This window comes from Gopherus flavomarginatus, chromosome 5 (genome assembly GCF_025201925.1).
Source record: "Gopherus flavomarginatus isolate rGopFla2 chromosome 5, rGopFla2.mat.asm, whole genome shotgun sequence".
Classification (NCBI taxonomy): Eukaryota; Metazoa; Chordata; order Testudines; family Testudinidae; genus Gopherus; species Gopherus flavomarginatus.
Window position 1 is genome coordinate 51,647,988 of NC_066621.1, and position 27,005 is coordinate 51,674,992.

Below are 27,005 nucleotides of genomic sequence, written 5' to 3' on the forward strand. Positions count from 1 at the left end.
GCGTCCAAACTATGACTGACTATATCTTTTTGTTTCTTATTGTTTGTATCTTTTCTTTAAGAACACTCTTGCAAACAGTGTCTGTGCAGAGCCATGCCTACAGTTCTAATCCCTGTAAATCTTTCTAATGTTTGTTACCTGATAAAATTATGACCTAGGTTCTCTGTTTGGTTTTATATTAGCCACAGCTACATCGGAGTTCAGAGCAGCTTGGAGGCTGCTCTAAACTCCGGCAGCTAATGCAGTTTACAAGGAGCTCACCAATATCTGGGGATTTCCAATGCAAAGCATCCTCTGACCACTCCCCTCCTTATTTTGCTGTGGTGGGGATGGTGGTGGAGGAGCTGGTTAAGCCGGCATTATGCCTGCAGGAGATTCCTTCACACCAGGAAAATGCTCAGCTGTATAGATTTCATTCCCTTTGTGCTCTTTTGAGTGGCACGCAGGAAAGAGAACGTGTCAGAGACTATTGCCCTTCATTTCTGACTGAGCTCTGTGCATTAAAAGAATAGGGGGAGGGGTGTGTGTGTGAGAGTGAGAGAGAGAGAGAAAGAGAAAACACTTTGAAAATATTTTCTTAAACATGTTATGAAAATTGTCTGACAGTCATCAGAGGGCACAGACCAAAGTTGTCATTGAAATACAGATGTTGATCATTTGGTAGCATAATGGTAGTTAATGATATGGTGGCAAAACATTATCTTCTGCAGTGAACCTTCCTGCATTTGTAGAGCAATAGACAAGATGACCTAAGAGATTTCTTCAACCTCTAATTTCTTTTGTACTGCATTGGACAAATAGCATGATGATTGTACAATGTGCTGCTGCCAGGAATGAGTTGCTATTGTGGCTGTGATGGTAGGAGTCCCTTTCATTATTAATGAAGTTGTGTGTTAGTATTAACAGGGAGAGTTGCGGAATACGTTTCCCCTCACATAAATTCCTGGATAGCATAGATGTCTTTCTCTAAGGTTGCACATCCCATCTTTTCATCTGATATTTAGGACTTTGCCTGCACAAGAGACTGGTGCTGCATGGGTATGTTTGCGGGAAAGCAGTAGGTAACTGAAAAGATAGGTACATCTCAAGTTCTCTTTCTGGTGGCAGATTCTGCACAAAATTAATGTTTATGCATGTGTAAATATCCAATATACAGTAGTTATTTCAGTCAAGGCTTTGTATAGCAATAACATACAAAAGTTCCTCTTCCAGGAAGCAGAATAAGTGCTTGTTAACAATTATTTTAGAAATAAAAATCCCAGATAGTTGGAAATGCACTGCTGTCTGAGTAGGGCTTGACTGAATGTCAGTACATGTTTTACATATAGGCAAAGGTTTTAAAGCTAATGATAGCAGAATAGCCAATGTAGGGATTTCCCAGCCAGTGCATTTGCTCTTGCCACTTCAAAAACAGGTGGCACCTTTAAAAGTATCTTCCCATGCCAATCTGTGAGAAATTATTTCCATCCCTAAAATATGGAACTAAGCTGATGACTAAATCTCTGTATTTATTTTAAACCTCATACATTCCTGATATTGAAAGAAAACCTCTTTAAGAACAGTTTGTCTTTCACTGCCCTTGTAATGCTGCCAAGATGAGTGAAAACTTGGGCTTTGTGTTGCTTCACCTAGACCTGCCCTGGGACTCTGAATCAGCATTTTGTGCTTGTTTATGCCTGTTCTGTGCACCTCGCTCCAGTCTCACAGTACCAGGTAAATCTCCCACATGAAGGCATCAAGAAATCTTCCTTGAATGCCATGGTTGTATAATTTACACAAGACAAATGCAGAAACAAGACTGTGTGGTCTGGTGGATAGAGTACTGGACTGGGATTTGGGAGGCATGGGTTCTAGTCATGGCTCTGCCACTGTCCTGCTGGGTGACTCAGGCAAGTCACATTTATTTGTGCCTCAGTTTCCATCTCTGTAAATTGGGGATAATGCTACTGACCTCCTTTGAGATCTGCTAATAAAAAGCACTATATGAGAGCTAGTTGGCGGTAATAATAATATAAAACACTATGCAGGTGGATAGTGGGATTTTCCAGCCTCCCTTGTAACTTACAAAGAATTTTTACATAGATTGAAGTCCTTCAAATGGTTTTTGGAATACTCTTCCTTGAGTCTCAAAGGACTCAGTTATCAGAAGAAAAGCATTCTTTGTACAGTTCAACCCACCTTCATTTTAAATCTCCTTTTAAAATGTATTTTTAAACATTAGAAGAGCATGTTTTAAAAAACAAAGTTAATTCAAACCACCACTCAGGAGGAGGACTCAGAACTTGGTCTTGCTACTCATTGTAGACCATTAGTGCATATTATAGTATCCCACTACTACCACTTAATTGTGGTTGAGCAGGCATTGCCATGAGAAGCCTGTATTTTCAGAAGCTTTCATCTTTCCTGCCAAATTATCCTTTAGTCTGCAATTTCTTTTATTGCTTCTCAGCCTCATGGTGAATTTTCTTTGGGATGCAGGAAGAAGTTGGGCAACATTCCATTCCATCATGTTTGAGCTGTCCGAATGTGAGAGAAGCTGTGTGTTACACCAGATCTGAAATAAAGACCCTTTTAGTTTTTTCTTTGCTGTTATAATTCACGTGGTTCCTTCTGCTTCTTTAATCATCCCAATGGAAAATTCCCAGACAGCTAAAATTCTGATATGTTTGAAGAAATTGGCTTTTTTGTTTCACGAAGGACTTAATTTATAAGTATTTGAAACTTTCATACTCTGCAGGTGTGTGAATTTGTGTTAGCATCGTGCTCATTGTGAATCATGCATCCAGAGTTTTCCATATACAAATAATGGATTTGCATTTTATTTTTGCATCTAAAATCCCATAGAAATGTGAATGCATTTCCATCAAATTACTTGGTACATTCTGTATGTCCATTCGATATGCATTCTGATATCTCATGCATAATAAGCATGAAAACACACACCCCCCACTCCATTTTTAAACATGAGTGCCTAATCAGGCGGCTCATCTGTTTTATTTGGACACAGACTGGCACTTAGGCATTCTTTTAAATGCCAAACGGAACCCCCTATTTTGGTACGATCAGTTTTCTTTTGTCTTTCCTTTTTTGGAAATAGTGCAAAGGGAGAAGAGTCACAGTGGTGATTGCATCCATTACTCTGTGTACATCTGTGCTGCAGCTGGGAGAGAGCTTCCCAGCTTGGATATACAAACACATATTAGCTGGGCTTGAGCTAGCATGCTAAAAATAGCAATATAACTGGAGTTGTACCCAGGGGGTCCAGATAGGTTTGTAGTCTGGAAGCTAACCCAAGCCACTGCTACCCCCAGCTACACTGCTATTTTTAGCATAGTAGCTTGAGCAGAGCTAGTGCCTGACTGTCTTCCTGAGCTGGGAAGCACAATCTCAGATGCAGTGTAGATGTGCAGTCTGAAATCCTTGACTTTTAGACACTGGAAAACTTTGATTTCCATGCTTGATTAATATATCTCTAGTGCATTTAATATAATATGAATGAAGAGAGAAAGGGTCAAACTTCTGTGCACTGATGGCTTAAGCAGCTATAAGAATGTTATGCCTCCTCATCTGTCCTGGTTCCTCCCGAGAAGTAACCCATGTAGTCTCCAATTTGTATCGTTTCCTGGTTCAAAAACATTTGTACTCAAAAAGGTATCATTTCCTGGTTCAGAAAGGTCTGTACCATGACAAAGGATTCTTCAGGCAGCAAACAGTGATTCAGGACTGGCCTAGGGGGGACTAACCACAGCATTCCCCTGGGATGCCCACCTGGATCTAGATTCCTAGGCCCTGATACAGTGCTCATTAAAGTCAATCAAAAGACTCCAATGGGCATTGTATTGGGCTCTTTACTCTATGCCTAGAGCTGACCCTGGAGAGAAACTGGTGCATCAGGCAAATGCAGAAAAGGTGCTTCTGTTCAATTAATTGAGACAATGACCCACAGGGAGTATTATTTCTCATGCACAGCTGCATTAAGCCTGATGTGTTCTGCTTCAATATGATGAAGCAACACCTATTTTCTACCCTTTCTTGCAAGGGTGTGCTCAGTCATAATCCAAAATTAACTCCTTGCTGACTTCCATGAGCTACTGTATGAAAAATATTCTCATAGAAGTTTTCTTTTCACTGACTGTATGCAATAGATGCAGATTTGGACCATTTCTCATTGACTAGATTTTGCTGGTGGTAGTGCTGTTTGGAAAAAGTCAAATAGCCTTTCCTGAAAGAGGAAAGTGATTTGCTGCCATCTGGTGGTCAAATGTATTGACTGGGTAAATCTTGTAATAGGTGCATCAGCCAGTGGTTGTCATTCTTTTTACTCTCAGTCATGGATGCTGGCAGACCTATGCCATATACAACACTACATACAACTTCAGTTTTCTTGAAGGCAACTCTTTAGCATTTGTCAGGCTTTTTACTAAGATACCATTAGATATTTAAATATATCTGCATCCACTTGTATTAGCTAGCGATTGTGCTATTTCTCATGGCATGTCTTCCCTGGGAGACTATAGAGAGTGCAAATGGGGTGAACAGTTGCTTGGGTAATGTGTGTACAGATTTCAAATTAATATGTACATCCTGGTGCCAACCTATCATCTCTATGCATCTGTGATTTCAAGTTAGGAGGGGCAAAACAGAGCAATTGCAAAGAACAATTTTTGGGGGGTAGACAAGTAAAATAACATTAGTTCTTCTTTATCATCCATTGTTATGACAAGCAACAGGTGAGCAGATTTTCTGCCTGAATTGGTAAATTTTCATCACCTCTGTGGAAGACCCTTGTTTAAAATACTGACAGCAGGTCGCTGTATTAACCTCTTTGCCTGTACAACTCCCCATCCTGTACATGTCTGTCTCTCATATATATTGACACGACTTATTCCATTTGGCTCAAGCCAGTGCTGTAAATCCTTCATTTTCAATACCATAAATTTCATTTGCAAACTTGAACAAACCAAAAGGAAAACCAAAAGGTTAGGGTTGCTTGGAGGAAGTAAATAAATGTCATGTCAAAGGTATTGTGATGCTAGCTGGAAGATAAATAACAGCAGTGAGGTAAAAGAAGAACTTGAAGGAGACAGGTTGAGCAAGATAGTGTGGAATTTATAAAAAGCCTTCCGCAAGAATCCTTGCTGAACTTGCAATTAGAGTTCATCCATAACCTTATGTCCCTCGTTACTACATGGCTGATATGTATCTTAAAACCTACACTTCACACTCAGTATATGTTGATGAAATGCAAACTGTGCTCTCCGCATACATCTGATTTGTGATTTTTGTTTTTTAAAACACAGAAGTTCAAATTCCTTTTTCTCTGCTTATTAGCCTAATCTATATGAAACAAGAAAGAAAAGTCTAAACACAAACATCCCTTCCAATGCTCTGGAAAGAGTTTCATAATAGTATCCATAACAGTAACATTATAGAGGGGTTAATTTAAAGACCAAATAATGGCAAGAAATGCATGCACAACTTACAGTTAAGTAGCTGTGTGCATCTGAAGGCAGAATTTGGACTGCAGGGCCCAGTCCAATACCTGCTACCAAGTACAGTGTTTACTCCCGTGAGTAGTCCCATTCAAATAAATGGGATTACTCTTGGTAGTAAGTGTTTTCAGGATCAGGGCCATTGTTTGTTTAAAAAACAACAACAAAAAACACCTAATCAAAACCATAATTTTAGGCAAAAGAGTTGCCTAAAAATGATTTGGTGGATTCAATCCAGACAACTAACCCTTATTTTGTCTGAGTGAAATCTGAAAGACAGTGGTATGAGTCAAAACTTTTGTGTGTTTCATGAGGGGGGCCCTTCCAAATTAATGGTCCATTTTGATAAATTCAAGGTCATAGGATTTTAAAAAACTTAAATTTCACAGTTTCAGATATTTAAATCTGAAATTTCACGGTGTTGTAACGATGAGGGTCTCAATCCAAAAGGGATTGTGGGGGGAGGGGTAGCAAGGCTATGGTAAGGGTGGCAATACCATGACCCTTCTTATTTCTGCACTGCTGCTAGCAGCGGCACTGCCTTGAGAGCTGGGGTCCCAGCAGCCGTGCAGCAGAGAGGGTGGTGTGGTATGGCACTGCCACCCTTACGTCAGCACAACTGCTGGTGGTGGCATTTCCTTCAGAGCTGGGCTCTGAGCCAGAAGCCGTGGAGCTTTCTGCAGCTGGGGGAGGTTCCCAGAGATGAATCTGACCCAGCCCCAGGAGCAGTCTGTGCAGAGGAAGAGGAAGTCCCGTCCCTCCCTAGCCCACCTGGGACAAGCAGTGGGAGCCTGGCACATGATAGGAGCCCCCAGCTGGGGTCCTCCCAGTCCTGTCTCTCTCTCTCTATCTGGGGGTTCAGTTCTTGAGATTTAAAGGGGCCTTGGTGTGTGTGTGTGTAGGGGTAGTGGTGGGCAGGGCCAGCTCTAGCCATTTTGCTGCCCCAAGCATGGTGGCATGCCGCGGGGGGCGCTCTGCCGCTCGCTGGTCCCGCGGCTCCGGTGGACCTCCCGCAGGCGTCCCTGCGGAGGGTCCACTGGTCCTGCGGCTGCGGAGGGTCTGGCAGAATGCCCCCTGCGGCATGCCGTCCCAAACATGCGCTTGGCGCGCTGGGGCCTGGAGCTGGCCCTGGTGGTGGGGGGAATAGGGTTGTCAACTTTCTAATAAAAAAATGAACACCTCTGCCCCACCCCTTCCCCGAGGCTCCCATGCCTCTTCTCAGAGGCCTCACCCCTGCTCACTCCATCCCCTCCCGCCATCGCTCGCTCTCCCCGCCCCTCACTCACTTTCAACAGGCCGAGGCAGGGGGTTGGCGTTTAGGACGGGGGTGAGGACTCTGGCTGGGGGTGCAGGCTCTAGGGTGGGGCCGGGGATGAGTGGCTGAAAGTGCAGGAGGGAGCTCCGGGGCTGCGACTGAGGGGTTCGGAATGCAGGAGGAGTGCAGGCTCCGGCTGGGGGTGTGGGCTCTGGGGTGGGGTCTCCCTACCTTGCCTGCAAGGGCTCAGAGGCTGCCCACTGGATCGCATCTCCTTCAAAAACTCGCTACTGCTGCTGGAAGAGGAGGAGGTGCCCCAGGAATATTCTGAAGTAGGTCTCCCTCAGTTACTCAAGTTGAAGCTGTTGCACTGTGGATAAATAGTCATTGGTGAGAAAGAGAGCAAGAGATTTGGTAGCCAGGTGGTATGGGTACCTAGAACGTAGGAGACCGAGGGTCTAGTTCTCCTCCTCCAGTGACTTTCATTATTTATCTACAGTGGAACAGCTTCCACAGAAGAGCCTGAGGGAAAACTTCATCAGAATATCCCACAGCCCAGTGGTTAGAGCACTCTCCTGAGTGGTGGCAGACACCTGTTCAAATCCTTTCTTCCCATCAGGCAGGGTAGGGGGGAATTTAAGCCTGTTCTCACACATCTAAGGTAAGTGCTCTATCCACTGGACTAAAAGTTAAAGGTGGGCACCACCATTGCTACTTCCTCCTTTACACCCAGCCATTTTGTGTGGCGTGAGGCAGACACCTAACTCACTCTCAGAAAAAACAATTTAAGTGCCTAAGCAGCTTGACTTCGGGAGGAGGGTTCCCATTCATGAATTGCCAGCAGAGATAGGCACCTCCCTCCATCCCTGACTTAGGTACCTATTTCCATAAGAGGAAGGGGTTTAGGACATAGCCCTCTCATTGGCATCTTCCATTGGCTAGCTTACGTGGCTCCCTGCCTAGTGTGCTGGCTTTTGTGGATGGCTTTCTAAGGTGCCCGTCTCTTCTGTTCATTGTATAGGGAGCTTAGGCAACCTCAGTCTGGCTCACAGTGTTTGTCCCTGAATTTTAGCCTCTCTGTCTTGGTTCCTCATCTGTAAAATGGGGATAATAGCACTGCGTTACCTCACGGGGGTGTCATGATGATAAATATACTAAAGAGTGTGGGGTGCTCAGATATTATTGTAATGAAGATCTTATAGTACTATAGATAAATTAGAAATGCTTATACTATAACTACTAGTATCTCAAATATGTCTTATGTTGCCGGTCCTCTTTTGTTTACACTTATAAAATATTAACTTATCTACATGTGATGACTAGTGAGATGATTTTTGGTTAAGGTATTTAGCCAGTTTCTTCCTCTAAATGTATTGATCCAAGTCCATCCCTTCCTACTAAAAGCAGGAGGAAGTCTCCAAGGAACGCCCTCATATTATCCCACTGGGTGGGTATAATCAATGTGCACACGCACGCACCTCAGCCCCATGGCAGATGCCGTAGGATCTCCCCTCCTCCCCTGAACTTGATGAGTCTCCCAGTCTAGGTGAGAGCCAGGGCTATCTAGATAGTGGCCCTATGGTTTTACACCAGGTCACCCCTCTCTTTCCCAGCAGCAATACCCTCGAGCTGAGTTATCTGCTCCGGAGGTTCTGCGTGGGATCAAACAGCAACCTGCATCTAACTAGCCCCCATGTCATGCCTCTCATCCTCCCCCACACACACTGTTTCAGTCTCAACTCTCTCTTACCTCCAGAGTGGATCCTGGAATGCATGGAGAGGCTTCCACTTGGTCTAATGGTGGGAATGAGGGTGCCGGGGATATGGTGCTGCCTCCCTTTTGTGTGTGATGGTCTTCTGTGCTTGTTTTGTGGAGGACCATCTGGGCCATTATTATGTACTAAGTAACCTAATTAAAATTTTACACTGATTAAAATAAATATAGAGCCACTGATGTCGTCACACACCATTGAATGCTGTACTGCCTTGTATTCTTAACAGTTTATATATAATCTAAATCTACTTTATTTATAATTTCTTTAACAGTACTACATTGATGCATGTTAGGGAACTTCTTGTGCCTACCCAGGCCAGTTAGTGTGCGACACTCTGGGGCAGACTAGAATTTACATCCCATGGCTGCAGACAAGCCCTAACAGTTAGTTGAGCAACAGAAAATATGCAGGTGGATAGTATGAAACTGTAGCTGCAGGGGAACATTTGTAATTTGATCTGTTTTTTGGGATTCAAAAATGACATACAATTTACAATAGAATCCCAATTCTCTGAATCCCCTTTTTCCAACTCTCTGACCCCTTCTAATCTAATGCTGAAGATGTTTAGTGTCATCTACTTGGTTTACTTAAACAGAAATTCGACTGCACTATTAACTCTCCCATTAGATGTCAACTAAAACCATTACTAGAATTAGAGATTAATCCTATTCCACAACTCCTTAAAATTCTAGAGGAAGTCATTTGAATTCAGAGCGACACTTGTGACTTCTTTCCTCTATGAATCAGACATATATTTGTCAGTCATTGGGAAATCTAATTAATTAATTAATTAAACAAAGTTCTTAAAAGTAAAATTATTTATTCAACTATAGTCAAGAGGGACACTATAAATCTATATAAAATAAATAAGTAACCTTATAGGTTTTGATCTGTTGACCAAAAAAGGCTGATGGGCCATTCTAACCTTACTCCTTGTATGTCAAGAGAGATATGCCAAATGACTTGCAAAATGTATAAAATGACAATCTGGTGGGAATGTATATAATCCGTGACAATATTTAAATAATGTCACAATTAAAAAAAACAAATGTAAGTGGAATAATAATTCTCAAAAAAAGGGTTTCTTAAAATAATTGTTGGAAGACCAAAAACTCATGTAAAATACATAAGAATGGCCCTACTGGGTCAAACTAAAGGTCCATCTAGCCCAGTATCCTGTCTTCTGACAGTGGCTAGTGCCAGGTGCCCCAGGGAGAATGAACAGAACAGGTAATCATCAAGTGATCCATCCCCTGTTGCTCATTCCCAGCTTCTGGCAAACAGAGGCTAGGGACACCATTGCTGCCCAGATTGAAATATTCCTGTGACTCCCACTGGAAATCAGTTTTAAGTAATGCAAAAGGTATGCCAGAAACAGGACTATAACACAAGTTCAATGTCCAAAACAGGTTAGGGTTTGAAGAGGCTTAACTTACCACCTGGAATTTCCTGGTCTTCATGATGATAATGTCCAAACATTACTTTTTCTTAACCAGTGGCATTCTTGTAAGAAGAAAACTTCCCCAGATAAGTTTCAAGGAAAAAAAACAACTTTATTCTGTGTATGAAAATGAATAAATTGTTCCACAAAAAGAAAAATGGCTCCCAAATTCTTACATTTATATTTAAAAGAAATTATTTCTGTATGTACAAAAGAAATAATGAAATTAAAATTTAGTTTATTTTGCCTTCCCTTCCTCACCCCCCTCCCCTTGTTACTAAATTATAGTAGAAGATATTTAGTAATGTTTACTTTTTTTTTCCAGTTTCCTTATAGTGCTGATCTGCCTCATATTCAGTGTGCTTTCTACAATTGAACAATATGCAACTCTGGCCACAGGGACATTATTTTGGATGGTATGTACATTGATGTTCATTGGATTAATATGTCTCTGGGTATGTGTGTTTTCCTATTTTTTTTCTTAAGTGGCATTTGCTGAATTTATATTTTTGTGACTTGTTAAAATTCTGCCCTGTTACCTGGAATTTAAAACAGTAAATTCCTCACATGCTCATTCTATGCATGTGTTTCTTCACTCCCTTACACCAGTGTACATCCAGAATAATGCCATAGAAATGAATGTAGCCACACAGGTGCAAAATCAGGATGAGAGGGCAGTCAGACCCTGTATTCTGAACACCCAGAATTTCTGATGCAGCATGTCTGACCCATTTGAGACTGCTTCAAACAAGACTGCACCACTTCTCTTCCTGGAGTTTGTCCTTTCTTTAACTTCTCCTTAGGACCTAAACCAAAGTCCACTGAAGACAATGGAAGCACTCCCACTGACTTCAATGGGAGATGAATCCAGCCTTAAGGCCCCACTTCACAGGGGGAAGACCTTCAGTTGGGTTAATTTGTCATAGCTGAGGATCTGCCGAGGGGCTTTCTCTTCAATAGATGCTTTTTCCAGAGCCCATCAAAGCTGCTACCTGTTTTCCAAGGGGTTGACTAAAGACAAATGCAAAGCTCAGGGCAGTATTTGCACCACACTCTATTTGCTCAGGGCAGTATTTGCACCTGTTGTCTTGAACATGTGGATCCATATTCAAGGCCTAGATTCTAGTTTTCAGGGAGGTAATTCATTTGTTGTCAGAATACTGTCAACCATCTTCAAAAATAAGTATAGGTGTGCTGTCATAGGGTGACTGTTCCCTTTTAGAGGGAACAGGTCCAGTTGTCCTGTGCCTGATTACAGTAGCTGACTCCCAGTGGGGTCAGATAGACAACACCTAGTAGCATCTATAAAAAACAGAGAGTGAGTGCTGCGCTTGAGAAGTGCTGGAATGCCAGTGCCAAAAGGACTGGAAATGCCATAAGACACCATTCCAGTTCCCCCAGAAATTGCTGGAATAGCATCCCAGTGTGTTCTGGCAGGACATGAGCACTGATAGAGAGCCAGGAAGTAATTAAGAGAAGGAGAAAGAAGAGGCAAGCAGCAGCAGGAGGAAGAGGAGGAGCAGGGAGCTGGTGAGGGTTCCCTGAAGTGAGCTGCATGAACCCCCTCAGAGAGGACAGAAGTGGGGAGGGGACAAGCTGGTGCAGAGGAAGAACTGTAGAGAGTTTGTGGGACAGGACTGACTGGAGTTGGGGAAACCCTATCGGGTGGAAGACTCATATGGCAGCCTTTAGGTAAAAGGAAAGATCCAGGGCAGGCCAAACCCAAGAGAATAGGGTGATTCTGCAGGAACTCAGCAGTCATAGGCATGGGGAGCACCAGGCTATGGGGACCCCACCTGGAAAAGACCAGAGATGAGGATTATTGCAAAAGAGTTGCAAGAAAATTGAAAAGGCCAGTGGGGTGGAGGCTCTGGAATAGGGGCACACACAGGAATCATGGATTGTGACCTCCTAGGTACATGACTTGGAGAGTGAGGGTCCCAAGATAGGGATGGCAGAGCTGGTGAATTGCTGTCTTTTTATCTTGTTTTACTTTGGGGTTTGTGAACTGTTTCACTTGGTGGGATCTGCAAATGGCTGCACTTAAAATAATAAATGATTCCTGAATATCTGGATTTTATTGAATTCTGAGAGGGACAGCATTCCATTCCTGGGCACACAAAATGGTTGCTAGTCTAGTCTGTGGAAAGGATGGGCAAGTTGGTCGACTGAAGAAAGGGAAACTGGGGTAGGATGCACCCGTCACTCTGCAGTTGGCTACTTAAGGAAAAGCTGCCATAATGGGCCTTATGATAGAGGTGTAATAAGACAAATTGTGATTTTAGCTCCCCATTTGTGTAGTAGCTAGTTAAAGCATTGCATTCAGGACAGAAAATATGATGTTCTGTTTTCAACACTAAGGACTTCAGTCCCGGGATCCCACCCTGCTTATCCAGCCCCACCCCACCACATTCCCCGTCCCCTGACCACCCCCCAGAACCTCTGCCCCATCCAACCACTCCCTGTCCCCTGACAGCCCCCCGGACCCCTCACCCCTTATCCAACCCCCCGCTTCCTGCCCCCTTACCATGCCGCTCAGAGCAGCACGTCAAGCAGCCATGCCGCCCGGCCGGAGCCAGATGTGCTGCCGTGCTGCTCAGCAGGAACACGTAATCCCGCTGCCCAGAGCGCTGTCCGCACAGTGGCGTGGCTGTGGGGTAGCGAGGTATCGGGGGAGGGGCTGGGGGCCAGCCTCCCCGGCCGGGAGCTCAAGGGCTGGGCAGGACAGTCTGGCCCGCGGGCCGTAGTTTGCCCATCTCTGCTATAGGCAGCAAAAGGAGCCCCTCTTCTACTCATACATGTTTATAGTCTGGAGCAATGTGGATGTCTTGTAGCTTTCCATGATGTTTCTAATCTGGAATTTCTAATCAGTTGCATCTTAAGAAGTGAGGTTTTTTTTACCCACAAAAGTTTATGCCCAAATAAATCTGTTAGTCTTTAAAGTGCCACCAGACTCCTTGTTGCTAATCTGGAATGAGTTTTAAATCACTAGTAGGACAGTGAAGTTGTTGCTTCCCCTTTTAATGTTATTTGCTAATGTCTCTTTCTCTCTCTACCTATTATCAACTCTAATGCCTGAGGAAGCATTTTCAGGATCTCTGCCCGAAACCTGTCTTCAAACTGTAGCAAGAAAACTTTTTCAAAGAATTATTCAGATTGTTGAATCACAGAAAAGAAATTAAAACTTAAATTGCCCACTTGACTCAAAAACAATTAATACTTGTACATTTGCTGTATGTTTCTGTACACCTTATTCAACTGTCTACTGTGCAGAAAACTATTATCAAGAGATGGTCTATATTTTACAGCACAGGTTTTCTCAGCATGCTTTATTTTTTGCAATCACAGAAGCTGTATATGATATTGAATATTGATAGCCTCTGTAGGGAAAATTTGGAAAGTGTATACTCTTCCGCTAATACCCACTACACCATCTCTGTAGATTTATGCTTAAACCAATACAGCATTCAAGTGCAATCTCAATATGATTTTTAAAAATGGGAAATTTAAAATTCTTCTCAGTAGGTAAAAATATTCTCTGTAGTGACTTTAAAATTATTAGAAAAGCCCCTCAACAGTATACAGTCATATACCAGTTGTTTTTAAAAAATAGTGCTTAAAACAGTGGTTCTCAAACTTTTGTATTGGTGACCCTTTTCACACAGCAAGCCTCTGAGTGCGACCCCCCTAATAAATTAAAAATATTTGTTAATATATTTAACACCATTATAAATGCTTGAGGCAAAGCGGAGTTTGGGGTGGAGGCTGACAGCTCGCGACCCCCCCCATGTAATAACCTTGGGACCCCCTGAGGGGTCTCGACCCCCAGTTTGAGAAATCCTGCCTTAAAAAAGTAAAAAAATGACCATTACTTACTACCAGTGGTACCTGAGAGATCGATTTTTCATAAACTAAGACTAGTGTTAGTATTACAGTAATGGGCATATGATATATTCCTAAACTAGATTTTAATGGCAACCACTATGTATATGACACCATGTATAAGTTTAATTTTGTGTTTACTAGGCCGCTTCTATGAGACGAAGGGAGGGAGAGAGAGGTTTGAGTCCATCTACAAACCTCCCTTTCAATAAATGGGATTTTGTATTAGTTATAGACATTTCTGCTTACCTATACAATAACATTCACTTTTTATAGTATCTCCTTCAAAATTATAGTGCACTTACCAGTCGGTAAGTGTAATATTTCATATTGAGTGCATGGTATCAAATTCAGTGAAACCCTTCATGTCAACATAACTGGTTGTATTTGATGCATTTGTTTCATGCTATCATGGAACATACAACTGATCATCACTGGTATTGGATTACCTTACTTACCGGCTAGAACAAATCTGCATTTCTGTTGTTCTGATGACAAAAGCTATGATTAATTTATAAGCAGTTAATCCCGCATTGGGAATTCTATATGCATCAATATTTGGCAACTATATGCATCAATATTTGGCAATGGCGAATCCTGACTTTCTTTTCCCAAAGGGTTAATTTTGGAAGTTCAGTGATATATACAATAGGGTCAAGTGCCTGTTTAAAACAAAAGGCTGTGTTCTGGCAGTCAGTTCAGTAAAGAAATGTATTCTGTGTTCATCAAAGTTGTTTGCACAGAAACTTTTATATGGAGGTTTAGGTGCACCCATGCATGTGATGCAAAAGCAAATATTAGTCTGAGTTTATATTTCAGTATGCAGGGAAGGGCTGAGTCAGCTGGCAGATGTTTAATGAAATCTCTACAGTAAATACATGAGAAATTGTTCCTTATGTATATATTGTATATGGGAGACTCTTCTTGAGAGCATCTTCATCAATGACTGACTTGACCGTCAACATGGAACCATTTTACATTAAATGATCAAATGTGTGTCCCCACAGGCTATGATTAAGGAGCTGGTTATTGAACAATCCCCTCCACGCTGTCTGACTTGCATTGGCCCTAGAGAGTTTATCCAACTGCAGTGCAACTATTCATGGAGTTAAGGTGCCATTGAACATCATAAGTAAGGGCATCAGAATGTGACTCATATTAGTATCTGCCTAGCAAAGCTTTCTATGCAGATCTTTTTATGATATATCTATGTAATATGTTTGACCATGGGAACTGGACTTAGGATGCTCTTAGATGGGAAGTAATGGAAGAGCTCCTCAGAGAGAAACTACAGTATGACTTCAAGGATGGAAGAAATGGAAATGAGTAGCTACAGTCAAAGGTCAAGGAGTGCAAAAATAGGAGTGCAAGCTGCTGCTCCAAACAAAGATGTCATAAGGCATGAGGAGAGTTCAGACAGACCTGTGTGGGAGTGCTTATACCCATATTTTAAATGCAAACTTCTGTCATACTCCTTTGGGTCAGGGAATATCTTTTTGTTCTGTGTCTGTAAAGCACCTGGCATAATGGAGGCCTGGTCCAGGTCTAGGACTTGTAGGTGTACTGCAATACGAATCAATAATACTGATTTTGGGGAAAACAATGAATGCAGGTGACATTGCTGTTGTCAGGCGTGGATGAAGAAGGAAACTAGGTACAAAATAAGAAGGGCAGGCAAGTTTACTTACCAACTAGTATTAATAAAAGAGAGGCCTCAAAGGCCAGCTATGTAGAAATGTCTGTCGGAAGTGGAGTAAGATGCTGGAGGAAGTTGTTGCTGTCTGGATATAGCTGGGATAATAGGAAGAGTTAACATTAGACTGGAGTGAACCTTGTGGAGTCTGAGGGTCATGAGGCCTCTCAAACTATTGTATAAAATGTTGAGTTTCACAATACAAGCATGTGTTTTGTGAGGCCAAAATTTAAATAAGTGTCTCATCCTATTTGAACTCTGTAAAATTGGGTCCCCATATCCATTTCGTTTTCCCAAGAGGGCAAGTACCAGTGCCCTGCCCAAGGCAGGTTTTCCCTTGACCTTGGACAGTGGGGTCCTTCAACTAAGATCGAGTTCTCCATAAATCCAACATGCTATGGGGTGGATTTGGAGGCAGAAACCGTCCCTCAGCTTGTACTCAAGTAAATATGAGACTGTCAGCTGAAGGACTGATCAATAAAAACTTTTGCAAAATTGAATTGTGTATATAGCAACTTGCACATTTCCAAAGTGATTTATATAGAAGTGTTGACTAACTGATACTGAGCCAGATAATGCCTGACCCTTGCGTATAAAATGTGGGGGAAAGGCACAAGAAGCCTTCCTTCCACCTTACATGGCCTATATAAAGACCACCTAAAATTGAAGTCCCTATGTTCAGGAGAACACAGGGACTCTTCTCCCCTGGAGTATTCCCCACTCCCTTTGAGTGGCTATATTGGGGCCCTCCCCCGATCCCAAGCCTGCAGAGTGGTACCAGCACATAAGGGGAAGATATTGCACCATTCTTGCACTATTTGTTCCACTATCTCTGCCTTATGCCTCCCATAACTGCCCCTTGTCCCTTACTTCTGGGCTTCTCTTAAAAGGGATGATCCATCTATCTACCTATGGTAGGTATCTAGGTTTTGATAAGGTCACCAATCGCCACAAGTCTGAGCATCTTCCACAAGAAGGAAATTTGAAAAGCTCTTTTCTGTCTTTGTTGGTAGGCATATTATTAAAGTTGTTGTTGCTGTTGTTGTTTTTCTTACGAGTGCATATATAGTCTGAAAATGCTGTTGTGTTTAAGACGATTACTGAGGGAAAGCTCGTGATCTGGCCCATTATGAACATGTAACACCTAGAGCTGGTTGAAAATATTTTCACCCAGACATTTTTTTTCAAGAAAATTATTGGCTTTTCAACGGAACCAAAAATTGGTATTTTGGTTAAAATGTTCAGGTTTTGTTTTGTTGTTTCTTTACCGAAAAACCCAAGATTGTTTTTTTTTGGGGGGGGTGTTTTGTTTTGTTTTGTTTTTTGTGAGAGGTCACCCCTTTTCTCTTTCCACCCTTCTTTTCTACTGTAAAAAGTTGGGGAAATGGGAGAAGATGGAGGCGAGAAGGAATTAAAAAAAAAACTGAAAAATTTTGCAAAAAAACCCCCACTTGAATAAAATACACAATTTTCATTTCATTCCAAAACTTTTGCAGAAAACGTATTGCATTTTTCAGTCAGCTCCTACTTTGTAGGCAGATAAGACAAGGGCTCTTCCCATAGGATTTTACAATCTCAGAGCTTGTGTGTATGAGGAAATTGCCCTGCATAGCTATTCTGGAGTAACTGTTTCTAGTTGCTATTCTAAAATGGCTCCCTGTATGTCCTATCTATTCTGAAATAAAAGTGACTTAATTTTGGAATAATTAAAGCATGTCTACACTTTAAAGTTAATTCAGTTTAGGGCAGGGTGTGAATTTAAAGCACAAAACTGTTCTTGAATAACTCTGTCTGTGGACTCTTATTCTACACACTGAGTATGTAGAGGATTCTTGCATCATAGATGGTGACTTACCAACCAGTGTTTAAAAATTCTAATATTTTCCTAAACAAAACTACCTTTAAATTACAAGAATAAATGAGGGGAAACTATTCCTCATGAAATATAAACATATTCCTGAAGTGTTTTCCAGCCTGCTATGTTAAACAAGAAAACTCTAATTAGCTGAGTCATTTTCTGTACTTTATCACTACATGTGGCTGTGAAGAGGGCTGATGTAGCCAGGTCTAAGGATATGTCTACACAGCAGTAAGTGTGCACAGACTAGCCTACCCGAGCTAACATGAATCCAGCTAATGCAGGTAACACTAGTAGTGAAGACACTGCAGCGTGGGCTTCAGAGCAGGCTAGCAAGCCAAATTCATAACCAGGATCCATGCCAGGCGTGTACTACCCACCCTGAAACCCATGATTCCACCTAGCTTGGGAAGGCTAGCCCAAGCACAGCTTGTGCTGTGTAGACATGCCCTAAGTATAGTTGTGATGAGTGATTATGGAGAAGTGGTTTTTTGTCTGTTTCAAAATAATCACAATTTTCAGTCTGCTATTTTCACTTTGCCTCACTAGATAGTGCTCCGGTAGGGTTTTGACTCCCTGGTTGCACATTGGCAATTTGCCAGCATTAGCTCAGGTCAGAGCCAAACCTGCAAAAGGATCATCATTTGAAGAGTACATGTATGCTTGGCCCGTTTATAGTACTGGTGCGGGAGAGTTTTTGCCATGACTCATGAAGAGAATGTGGTGTATTTGTATAAAAACTGATTTTGAGAGTACAATATTTAAACTGTGGGGGAAAAAAACGTAATTCAGAGAGAAATGTTCCCAGAGAGACCATATTTTTTCTTTTACTTTCATAAGCAAGGATTTTATGGTGCCAGAATGCAACAAAATACTGTTAGCATGATCTAAGAAAATCCAAGTTCCTGATCCAAGAGGATTAAATATTCTGCTGAACTGGAGGTTATTCAGTGTGCCTGAAAAAGCTATTTTCTTCAATATTGCTTCCACCCCAGAATTTTTTTTAATGCACACTTTTATGGGGAATGTATGTCATTTTCAACTTTGTATGTTCTGGGTTCTTTCTCCTACTCTTCTTAAATATTACTCATACAAATAGTTGTATTTATGTATATATTTAAAAGACCCTCAGTCAAGTTCTACACGTTAGATTTTTTTTAATATTAATATAGCTGGCAAGGGAATTTATTCTCTATTTAAGAGAAACTAGGTTGGAATGAAGGCTTAAGTGAAGTCTAGGCTTTATTCTCCAGCTTTTATGTATTTATGTTTTAAAAAAGAGAGAGAGAGAGAGAGAGAGAGAGGGAAATATCTAAATCTTTTCACTATGAAGACAGTCTTCATAATGCTATCTTGTTGCATCTGCTGTCAGTAAGAGCAAAACAATAGCATCAAGAGAGTTTATCCCAGTCTTCATATGGGGGTAGGTGGGGACTTGGGAGATGAACTTTGATGTTTAGTGGGTTTTGTTTTTTGTTTTTTAATAAATTGTGAGCTTATTGTATGTGAAAGGTGGTAGAGGGAAGGGGGCAGGAGCCCTAGGGATCTATGTACTCACTCCAAAGAACAGATACAATACAGGCTATGCATTGTCCCAGCAGCATACCTCTGTCTTGATCCAAAAGGGCCAGGGCTAGGATAGTTCAGCCTCCATGCCCATTCAATCCTTTGCCTCTGCTGGGACTGCCAGTTAAGATGTCCTAACTCTTATGATATTGAATGCTTCTCTTAAAGCCGCAGCTCTTGGAGCTTAGAATCTCAGCTTTCATTTGGGGGAGGGGAAAAAATTTATCCCTCGTGATTGCAGGGAAAATATAATCTGAAGGCCCAGAAACCAAGAAGGCAAATTAAAAGAGCCCCAAATGACTTTTTTTTTAATCTCATGATTTGCGGGGCCTGATTTTGAATGTTTTGGGGGTTGGCAGTTTTGTGTCAGTTCATGCTAACTGTGTGGGAGGAATGGGTTTACAATGTGGCCAGATTTTCCCAATAATTGGAATGAGACCAACAACTCACTGGGATAGCTGTGGTTCAAAGGACTGAACACTGGGCTGGCGGTTGGGAGACTTGGATTCTATTAACAAAAGCCACTGACTTGCTGTGTAGCCCTGAAGAAAATCATTCTTATTCTTTTTTATGCTTTAGTCCGCCACCTGCAAAATGGGAATAAAGCACTTTGAGTGCTGTTGATTAAATCACTATTTAAATTCAAGGTATAATTGTTCTTAATTTCATGTAGGCCACCAAACAACCATCAGGTTTAATTACTTTCATCCATTATTCACATAACCTGGATTTGAACCAGTGTAATAAGCATTTACCCCGATACTAGAAATGAAAGATCTAGTTTCTGTTTCAAATACCAGCGAGCCATCTAGCGTGGTTTCAGGAATATATCTGCCTTGTATTCTCATAGGACATCCCATTGCAGAGAGGGCTAAAAATCCCCCACAGGCTCTAGCTGTACCCACTCCTCCATGTCTTGCTGCTACCTAGAGCTTGTTTTAAACCCAGCCCTTTGGATGTGTAAATCAAATAAGCACTTTTCTGCTGTGTAGTTCTGGTGATAACTGTGCCACCAGCTGCTCCCTCCTGCCAGCTGCCTGTTTCTTACCATTTCTATGCTGGGGAGCAAAATGATCATTCTCTCCTGTGTAAGACCCTGAGGATAAGCACTGCACAAGAAACCTCAGCAACCATTCCCAGCCAGCCCCTCTTCTGCGTCATAATGTTATTTGTAGCTCAGACCAGTGGATCAGGATATGTCTGTACTGCAGTCGCAGGGTATGACTGCAGCGTGTTTAGATGTACCCAAGATAGCAGTAATCTAGCTAGCTTTGGGGCCTGTGTAGGTGAAACTATGGCAGTGTGCGCTTCAACATGGGCTGTACAAACTTGTCTGGAACCAGGGGTAATTATGCATGGGCATAGCCTATGCTGAAGCTTGAGCTCCCACACCTTCACTGCTCTGGGACCCCAGCTAGCTAGATTAAATCTAGCTCAGGTATACCTATGCAAGCTGCAATCATGCTCCATGATTGCTATATAGACATACACTGAGTCATGGCAAGAGAAGTAAAAAAAAAAAAAATCTGAAAAGGGGAGGGAGAAAGGAAGGAAAAGAGAGAGTAAGAGCTTGTCTACATGAGAAAGTTGTACCATTTAACTTCAGATGTGATTTTAAATGGATTTAGTTAAAACAGTGCCATAGTCTGTGTGGATATTATTTCAGTTTACACCAAGTCATTACAAACACGTTTAAGCTAAACCAAAATAAGCCAATTTTAAATGGAAATAAGAGAGCCCAGAGAGGGGGTTGCACAGGTATAACTAAATTGGGTTGAAAATTATTTAATCTGGTTTAGTGCACAAAATGGGGTCCTGATTATGAGTGTTCCCCAACTCCCTCCTGTGTGTTTTTTGTGTTTGTTGGGTTTTCTTTTTTTTTTTTAACTGAGCTTGGTACGTGTGCTTGACACATGGTAGTAGTGCAGGGGAAACTGATGAGGGAAAGAATTGGAGACATGGGAGCAAGGTCCAGAGGAGTAATAGAGGGAAAATTTGTCCAGACTATTATCTACACAAGAAAATGTAGCTGCATTAAAGGTCTTTTGAACCACTTATGTGGCCAGAGTCAAACTGCAGAGATAAGAAGGGCCATTGATCTTTTTGGTTAATTATGGTTATGTTTAAAATAAACAAGTATAGTAGGAAGGTGTAGTTCTGACTTGTACTCTATAGGGGGCAGCATTGAACCATGATGTGAGGAGACTTTCATTGGGATGACTACATTGAACACAATTGAATCTGAAATCACTGAGTTCTCAAGTATATAAAATATGATCTAGAATGATCTCACTATTAATAAATAGATGCTCTTTCAAATAAGATTAAAACTTTCAAACTAGATCAGGTGTTTTTTAGTACTGTTGGTAAACAAAAAACCCACAACCCTATTGTTTCTGAGGGGGGGATGTAAAGGTAGCTGTCAGAGACTGCTGTAGCCACACTGGTTATTACCACAAAATCCTTGTAACTCATCCTGCTTGATTCCTTGACCCTGTGTGTTGTGGTACTTAGTTTCTCCAACCCTCCCTTCAAAAAGAAACTTGTCATTAAAATGAACTGGGCACATGTCTCCTGCAGTGCTTTCACTGTCACCTCAGCACTCCCACATAACTACTCCCCTTCTAAAACCTTTAATGGGAAAACAAGCTCATGTGGTTAAATTGTTCTAATGTTACTTCAGAAAAAAATATTCTAGGAATGTGAGGTAACTGCTAAGCAGCAACTTCATAGATACCAACGTTATGAACGCTAGTATTGTAATAGGGACAGCGGTAGAAAGAAATATGTATGCTCCTTTAACTCTCAGTGTCCACACATCAGAGCACAGAGAGAGGTTGTAAGAAAGGGTACTATATCTTTTGCTTAAATAAGAAAAAAATAATCACTCCTCCTACCACCAGACAGGAAGACCTAATGTGCCACCTTAGAATAGGCAGATCCTTGTTAAAATGTTATAGTTATTGGCATTGCCAACCCCAAGACAGAAAAAATAATAAATTGCATTCTGGTTTTTGAGCCGTTACGGTTTGTGTTTTCAAGCTTTTCCCTTCAGACATAAGGGATAGGATTTTTTTTAATGAAAGATGAGATTCATGTACTCACCTGACTCCGGAAGTTGGGAAATTTAAGAAAAACACTAAATATCAAAAGACCTGCGATAAAATTGCTAGAGTAGGCAACACTGAGTTACCATCTTGCTTCTCTCGCAGATATTTTCACTTGCTTATTAATCATATATCTCTAGCTTGCTAGCAGTGCACTCATTTGCTGTGAGTGTGTCTACGTCTGCTCATTAGGTGCAGATGGTTGTAGGTTTGGATGCTAATTTTAGTCTGGAACATTGGACTGGCAAGCTGAAGAGAAGAAGGTTCCCTGAGAAAATTCTGGCACTTCTATTTCTGCTCACAGTAGGAATTACAGACAGAAGAGCCTTTCCTCTAGTATTGCTGTATCTGTGGTGCTTGTCTTGGCCAATGATAGAAAATTATGTATCCAAACCCTCAAAAAAGATTTGAATCAAGTTCAGTTCTAGAAATTGGGGGAGGCTTTTAATTTTCTGAGCCAGCTTGCCTATGCCAGTTCAAAAGTAACTTTGCATCTTTGTTCTGCATGGCTTGTATATCATCTGATAAATTCATAGGCCAGATTCTGCTACCCTTTATGCACAGTGAGGAGTAGTTTACTCTGCCTCTGGTTCCACTGATTTCAGCAGGGCTACTCCTGGAGTAAGGTACTTGCCAACTTGAGTAAGGGTGGCAGAATTTGGCCTTCATATTTCTGGTAACATGGAACTGAATGATTGTAAAGTGAGTGGGATTTAGTGGGACTGAGATTTCAGGACTGGGGTTGAATGACTCATGGAAGAAAGGCCTGCTTAGTAATGCTGTTGAGTTGGTGACAGATTGCAATCCAGAAAAGGTCAATAGTGATGAATTGTTGCCATCTGCTGGCTGTTTGGTGGCTGACGTGCTATGACATGGTGATCTCAATATGGACTGTGATGGAGGATCCATGTTACATATGTGTCGCCACCACCAGCGCCCCGGTTGGCAGTCTTGGCACAGAGGAAGAACTGAATGGGCATGGAGATTGAATTATTTTATTACTCTTAGAGCAAGCTCCTTCAACTGTTTATATATGAGGCACACTGGAAGGACAGGGTTGGACTGTCTATATTGCACTGACTATATTGTACTTTTTCTGTAGAAAAATGGAGAACTTCAGTTTCCAGTGCTGTCAGTCCAGCACCTTTCTCATTTATGTTTGCTTTTATCAATCCATATATGCCAGGTTTTTTGGTTGTTTTTTTTTTTTTCATTTGGTGCAGCTGAAGTTCAGGGAGTCAGCAACTTTTGATGTGAAAGTCAGTCTAAGAAAATGGATCTAAGAATTGTATAATTTATTTTCTGTTGTATCTTGTTTTTCGGGACATACTCTACCAGAGAGCTCATGTTGAGCTAGCTGGTGTCAATCCTCAGCTGGTGTCAATCAGCATAGCTCTATGACCAGTGACTCAAAACTAAAGCCTGTAGTAGTAAACATGTGTTCCATATAATTATAAATTTCATAAAATATATAACATTTTTAATAAATGGAAGAAGAAAAAATAAAAGTACCACCTTGGGGAAAAAAAAATCCAAGTCTGTGAAATGCTGGCATACGGTGGAGGCAAGCAATGAAAAGAAGGATTTTTAAATGTAGGATTTATCAGATTAGTGTGTAATGTTTGCAGTGACAGGTGTTTCCTTTATGCCTTGCCCAAATGTCTGGAAAGTAGTTTGTCATTAAGTGCTACATTGAGTATGTATCTCAATTTCAGTATAACTGGAGGGCCTGTGGCTTTGTTAGGTCCTTGTTTTTACATCTGACCTGAGCCAGCTGGAGTCTATTGTTTTAAGCGTAATGTAACAGCTGACATAACATAACGGATATCAAGCTGAAAAGCCAAAGCAGAGTGGTGAACTGATGCAAAGGGAGGGGATGGGAGAGGGCGGGTATTACTAGCATCATGATTCAAAGTGGAGAGTTGCTGGCTTGTTTTCCCTGAGGGAATTAGCCAGGAAATAATAGGATGAGTCTGTTGAAGCTCTATTTGCAATTGATTACATATGATAGACTACCGGAGACAGGTTTGGGTTTGTCAGCTGTCACTAGCTGGTGGCTGTTGAGTTGTTTTAAGTGGCCTTGGTGTGGATAGCTGGGTAGACTCTGCAGGTGTGATATAATTGCATAACTGCAGTGAGTGCCAATGATTTATAAGAAAGTGCCAATGATTTGTAAGAAACCATGAGTTAGTGGAGAGAGAGAGAGAGAGAGAGAGAGAGAGAGAATTTTATTTTGCAGCTCATACTGGATTAAGTAAAGTGGTTTCAATTAACTTGCTAAAAATGAAGTGGGACTGGATTTCTTGGTGGCTTTCCTTCTGGCAACTGATAAAATAGATTGTAGACAATTTTCTAAATAGTGATTTATTTTCATCTCTTGGTTTCCTATTTTCATGCTAGAAGAGCATATCTAACATTGGATACCTAATTAACTTGGAGGGAAAATGCATAGAGAAAATTCAAATTGTGAGAATTCTGCTAGACTCTTGTCTCAATCTTGCAACTGTAAGGCACCTGCAAGATTGAGACAAGAGATCTGGGCCCTACAGAATCTTGTACATTTCATTTTGCTGCCTATACATAAGAATGGAACAAAGACAGCATCTATACATACTTAAGTCAAAGATCAAAAAGGCCTTATTAGTGAAGATCATTCCAGCCTAGTTTTGATGTGTCAGATAGGGCCTCCAGCTTCTCCACTGAGAGTTTATTCCACAGGACAAAAGATAACATAAAAACAATTTTTGAAAGCCCAATGTACAGCCTTTACCTACGTGAATAAGGGCAACAGGATCAGGCCCTACATTTTAATTGTCATTTTTAAGACCCCAAACCGGCAAACACACGTGTTTAACTCTTCATGTGTGAATAGTCCCATTTTTTTCAGTGAGATTACTCAGGTGCATTAAGTATTAACAGGATCAGGGCCCAAGTTTGTAATTAACAAAGATAAGTGCATTTTCATGAACATTGTGTGGTTATAATCCCCTCCACCCCCCACAAAATGGAGGGGGGCTGGGAGGGAGAGTGTGTTGTTACGGGTTGGGTTAAACCCTCATTGAAGAAACTGATGGGTGTGAATGTATCCTTCATTTAAGATAGCTGTAAGAGAGAGTTTTGGAGCCCCATCTAAAACACAGCATAATGAAGTCTGCCTGGAAACTAGCACCATGTGGGTGGAGGGTTTGAGTGTGTGTGTGTAAAGGTGAGACAAACTGTAGTGCAGACAAAAACTGAGAGAACACAGTGGCTTATAGCTATGGCACTGGAGCTATGCCAGCATAACCCTTTAATGTAGACACAACCTACACTAACAAAAAGAATGTTCCTACAGCGATGGGAAAAAACATCACCTCCCTGCGTGATGGTAGCAAGATGGACAGAAGCATTCTTCTGTCGATCTAGCTCCAGCTACATGGGGGATTAGGCTGGCATAGCTGTGGCGCTCCAGGGTGAGGGCTTTCACAACCCTAAGTGTGGTGGCTATGCAACCAAAGTTTAAAGTGTAGACCAGGCCAGAGAGAGAGAGGGAGAGGGAGGGAGGAAGGGAGGATGTGTACAAGCTGGAACAGGACAGAATGTGGGGGGAACAGCCTGGATAAGCATCGTGCGTGACCCTGAAAGAACCTAGAAAGGGGGCTTCTGGATCCAATGCTGGCTAAAAAGGTTTGGGGGGTATAAGCAAAGAAACTTCTGCGTTCAGAACAGCAGGACTTTGTACATTCCTTGTTATAAACAAGATGGCATCAAAGAAACTACCAGAGTCATTGTAAATTTCTCCTCCTAATAACTTCTGCTTGGTCTAAAAATCTGACATTTGGCCATAAATACCTTGCATGTTAAATTTATTTTTCAACTACTTCACTTTTATTCTGATACTATTAAAGACAATATATACTTGCCAAAGCCATGTTTTAACAGCCACTAAAGCAACTCACATGTTTACGATCAGATCCTCTTGCTCCAGCAGCACCAAGCTGCCCTAAATCTAACTTACCCAGCCAGTGGAGTAACCCAGGTAGCTTAGAGAGAGTACCAAGTCTATCCTCTTTTTGCAGCTAATGCAGGGGGCTTTGCAAAGAGAAACAGGTACGCACTGGTCATATCTCTGTCCTGGTGATCACTGGGCTGTTGTGACAGGCCCAGAAGTCCTAAATTGGAACAACCTATGTAGGATTCTGTAAGTTGCTCCTGGAGACCAAATGACTCAGACTCCTTTGCACTCCCCCTGCTGAGCTGAGTGCTCCTTGGCTGCAGCAGATGAACTGCACCACAGTATACTGATTATACAAATAAATGTCAGGTATTTCCACACAGTCCATCGAACACCAGAATATTTTTAGGATCATGGAAACTGAAGAATTCTGACTAGGTCCCAGAAACTGCAGGACTTTAAAGAGAAACTATTAGTGAAAATAAGCACACAGCCAGATCACACCACATCTGTGAAAGAAAGTTATGTATTTCTTCCCTTTGATGGTTTCCCCTATACTAATGACTTTGAGGCTGTCTAACGTACAACGCTAAAGTACACAGAGAATGTCTAGCAGCTGTCAGTGGAGCTGTGTAGTATTTGAATTTTCAGGTGGACTTAATCAGAAACTGAGAGAAGTTACCAGTACTTAAAAACAAGCCATAGGCAGTTGTTGATTCAGTGGCTCTGTACTTTCAGGACTAGTCCTAGCTCTATGTACTGAAGTAATAGGTTTGAAAAATATCTTCTGTAACAAATATAGCAGCAAGTAAGTGGTGCAAAAGACCTTGAATGCAGCTGCTGTGTACTGGGGAAATTCTGGCAGTGGAGAGCCCTTTCCTTAGGCTTGTTTATCTTCTGCTTTTTGTTCCTTGTTCCTGCCTTGGCCCTCATTTTAGATGACCCATCTTCCTTTTTTCTCCAGCTCATATTCAGTGTTACCATTTAGGAGCCTTTTCCCAA

At 41.6% G+C, this 27,005-nt stretch overlaps 1 protein-coding gene across 1 annotated transcript in view; it reads left to right on the forward strand.

Moving 5' to 3' along the window:
- Window positions 1–27,005, forward strand: part of KCNQ1 (potassium voltage-gated channel subfamily Q member 1) — a 570,329-nt gene that overhangs the window by 104,811 nt on the left and 438,513 nt on the right. Inside the window, exon 2 of the mRNA XM_050953696.1 lies at window positions 10,289–10,379. Within this exon, the coding sequence (XP_050809653.1) occupies window positions 10,289–10,379 (91 nt within the window). The remainder of the gene's footprint in view (window positions 1–10,288; window positions 10,380–27,005) is intronic.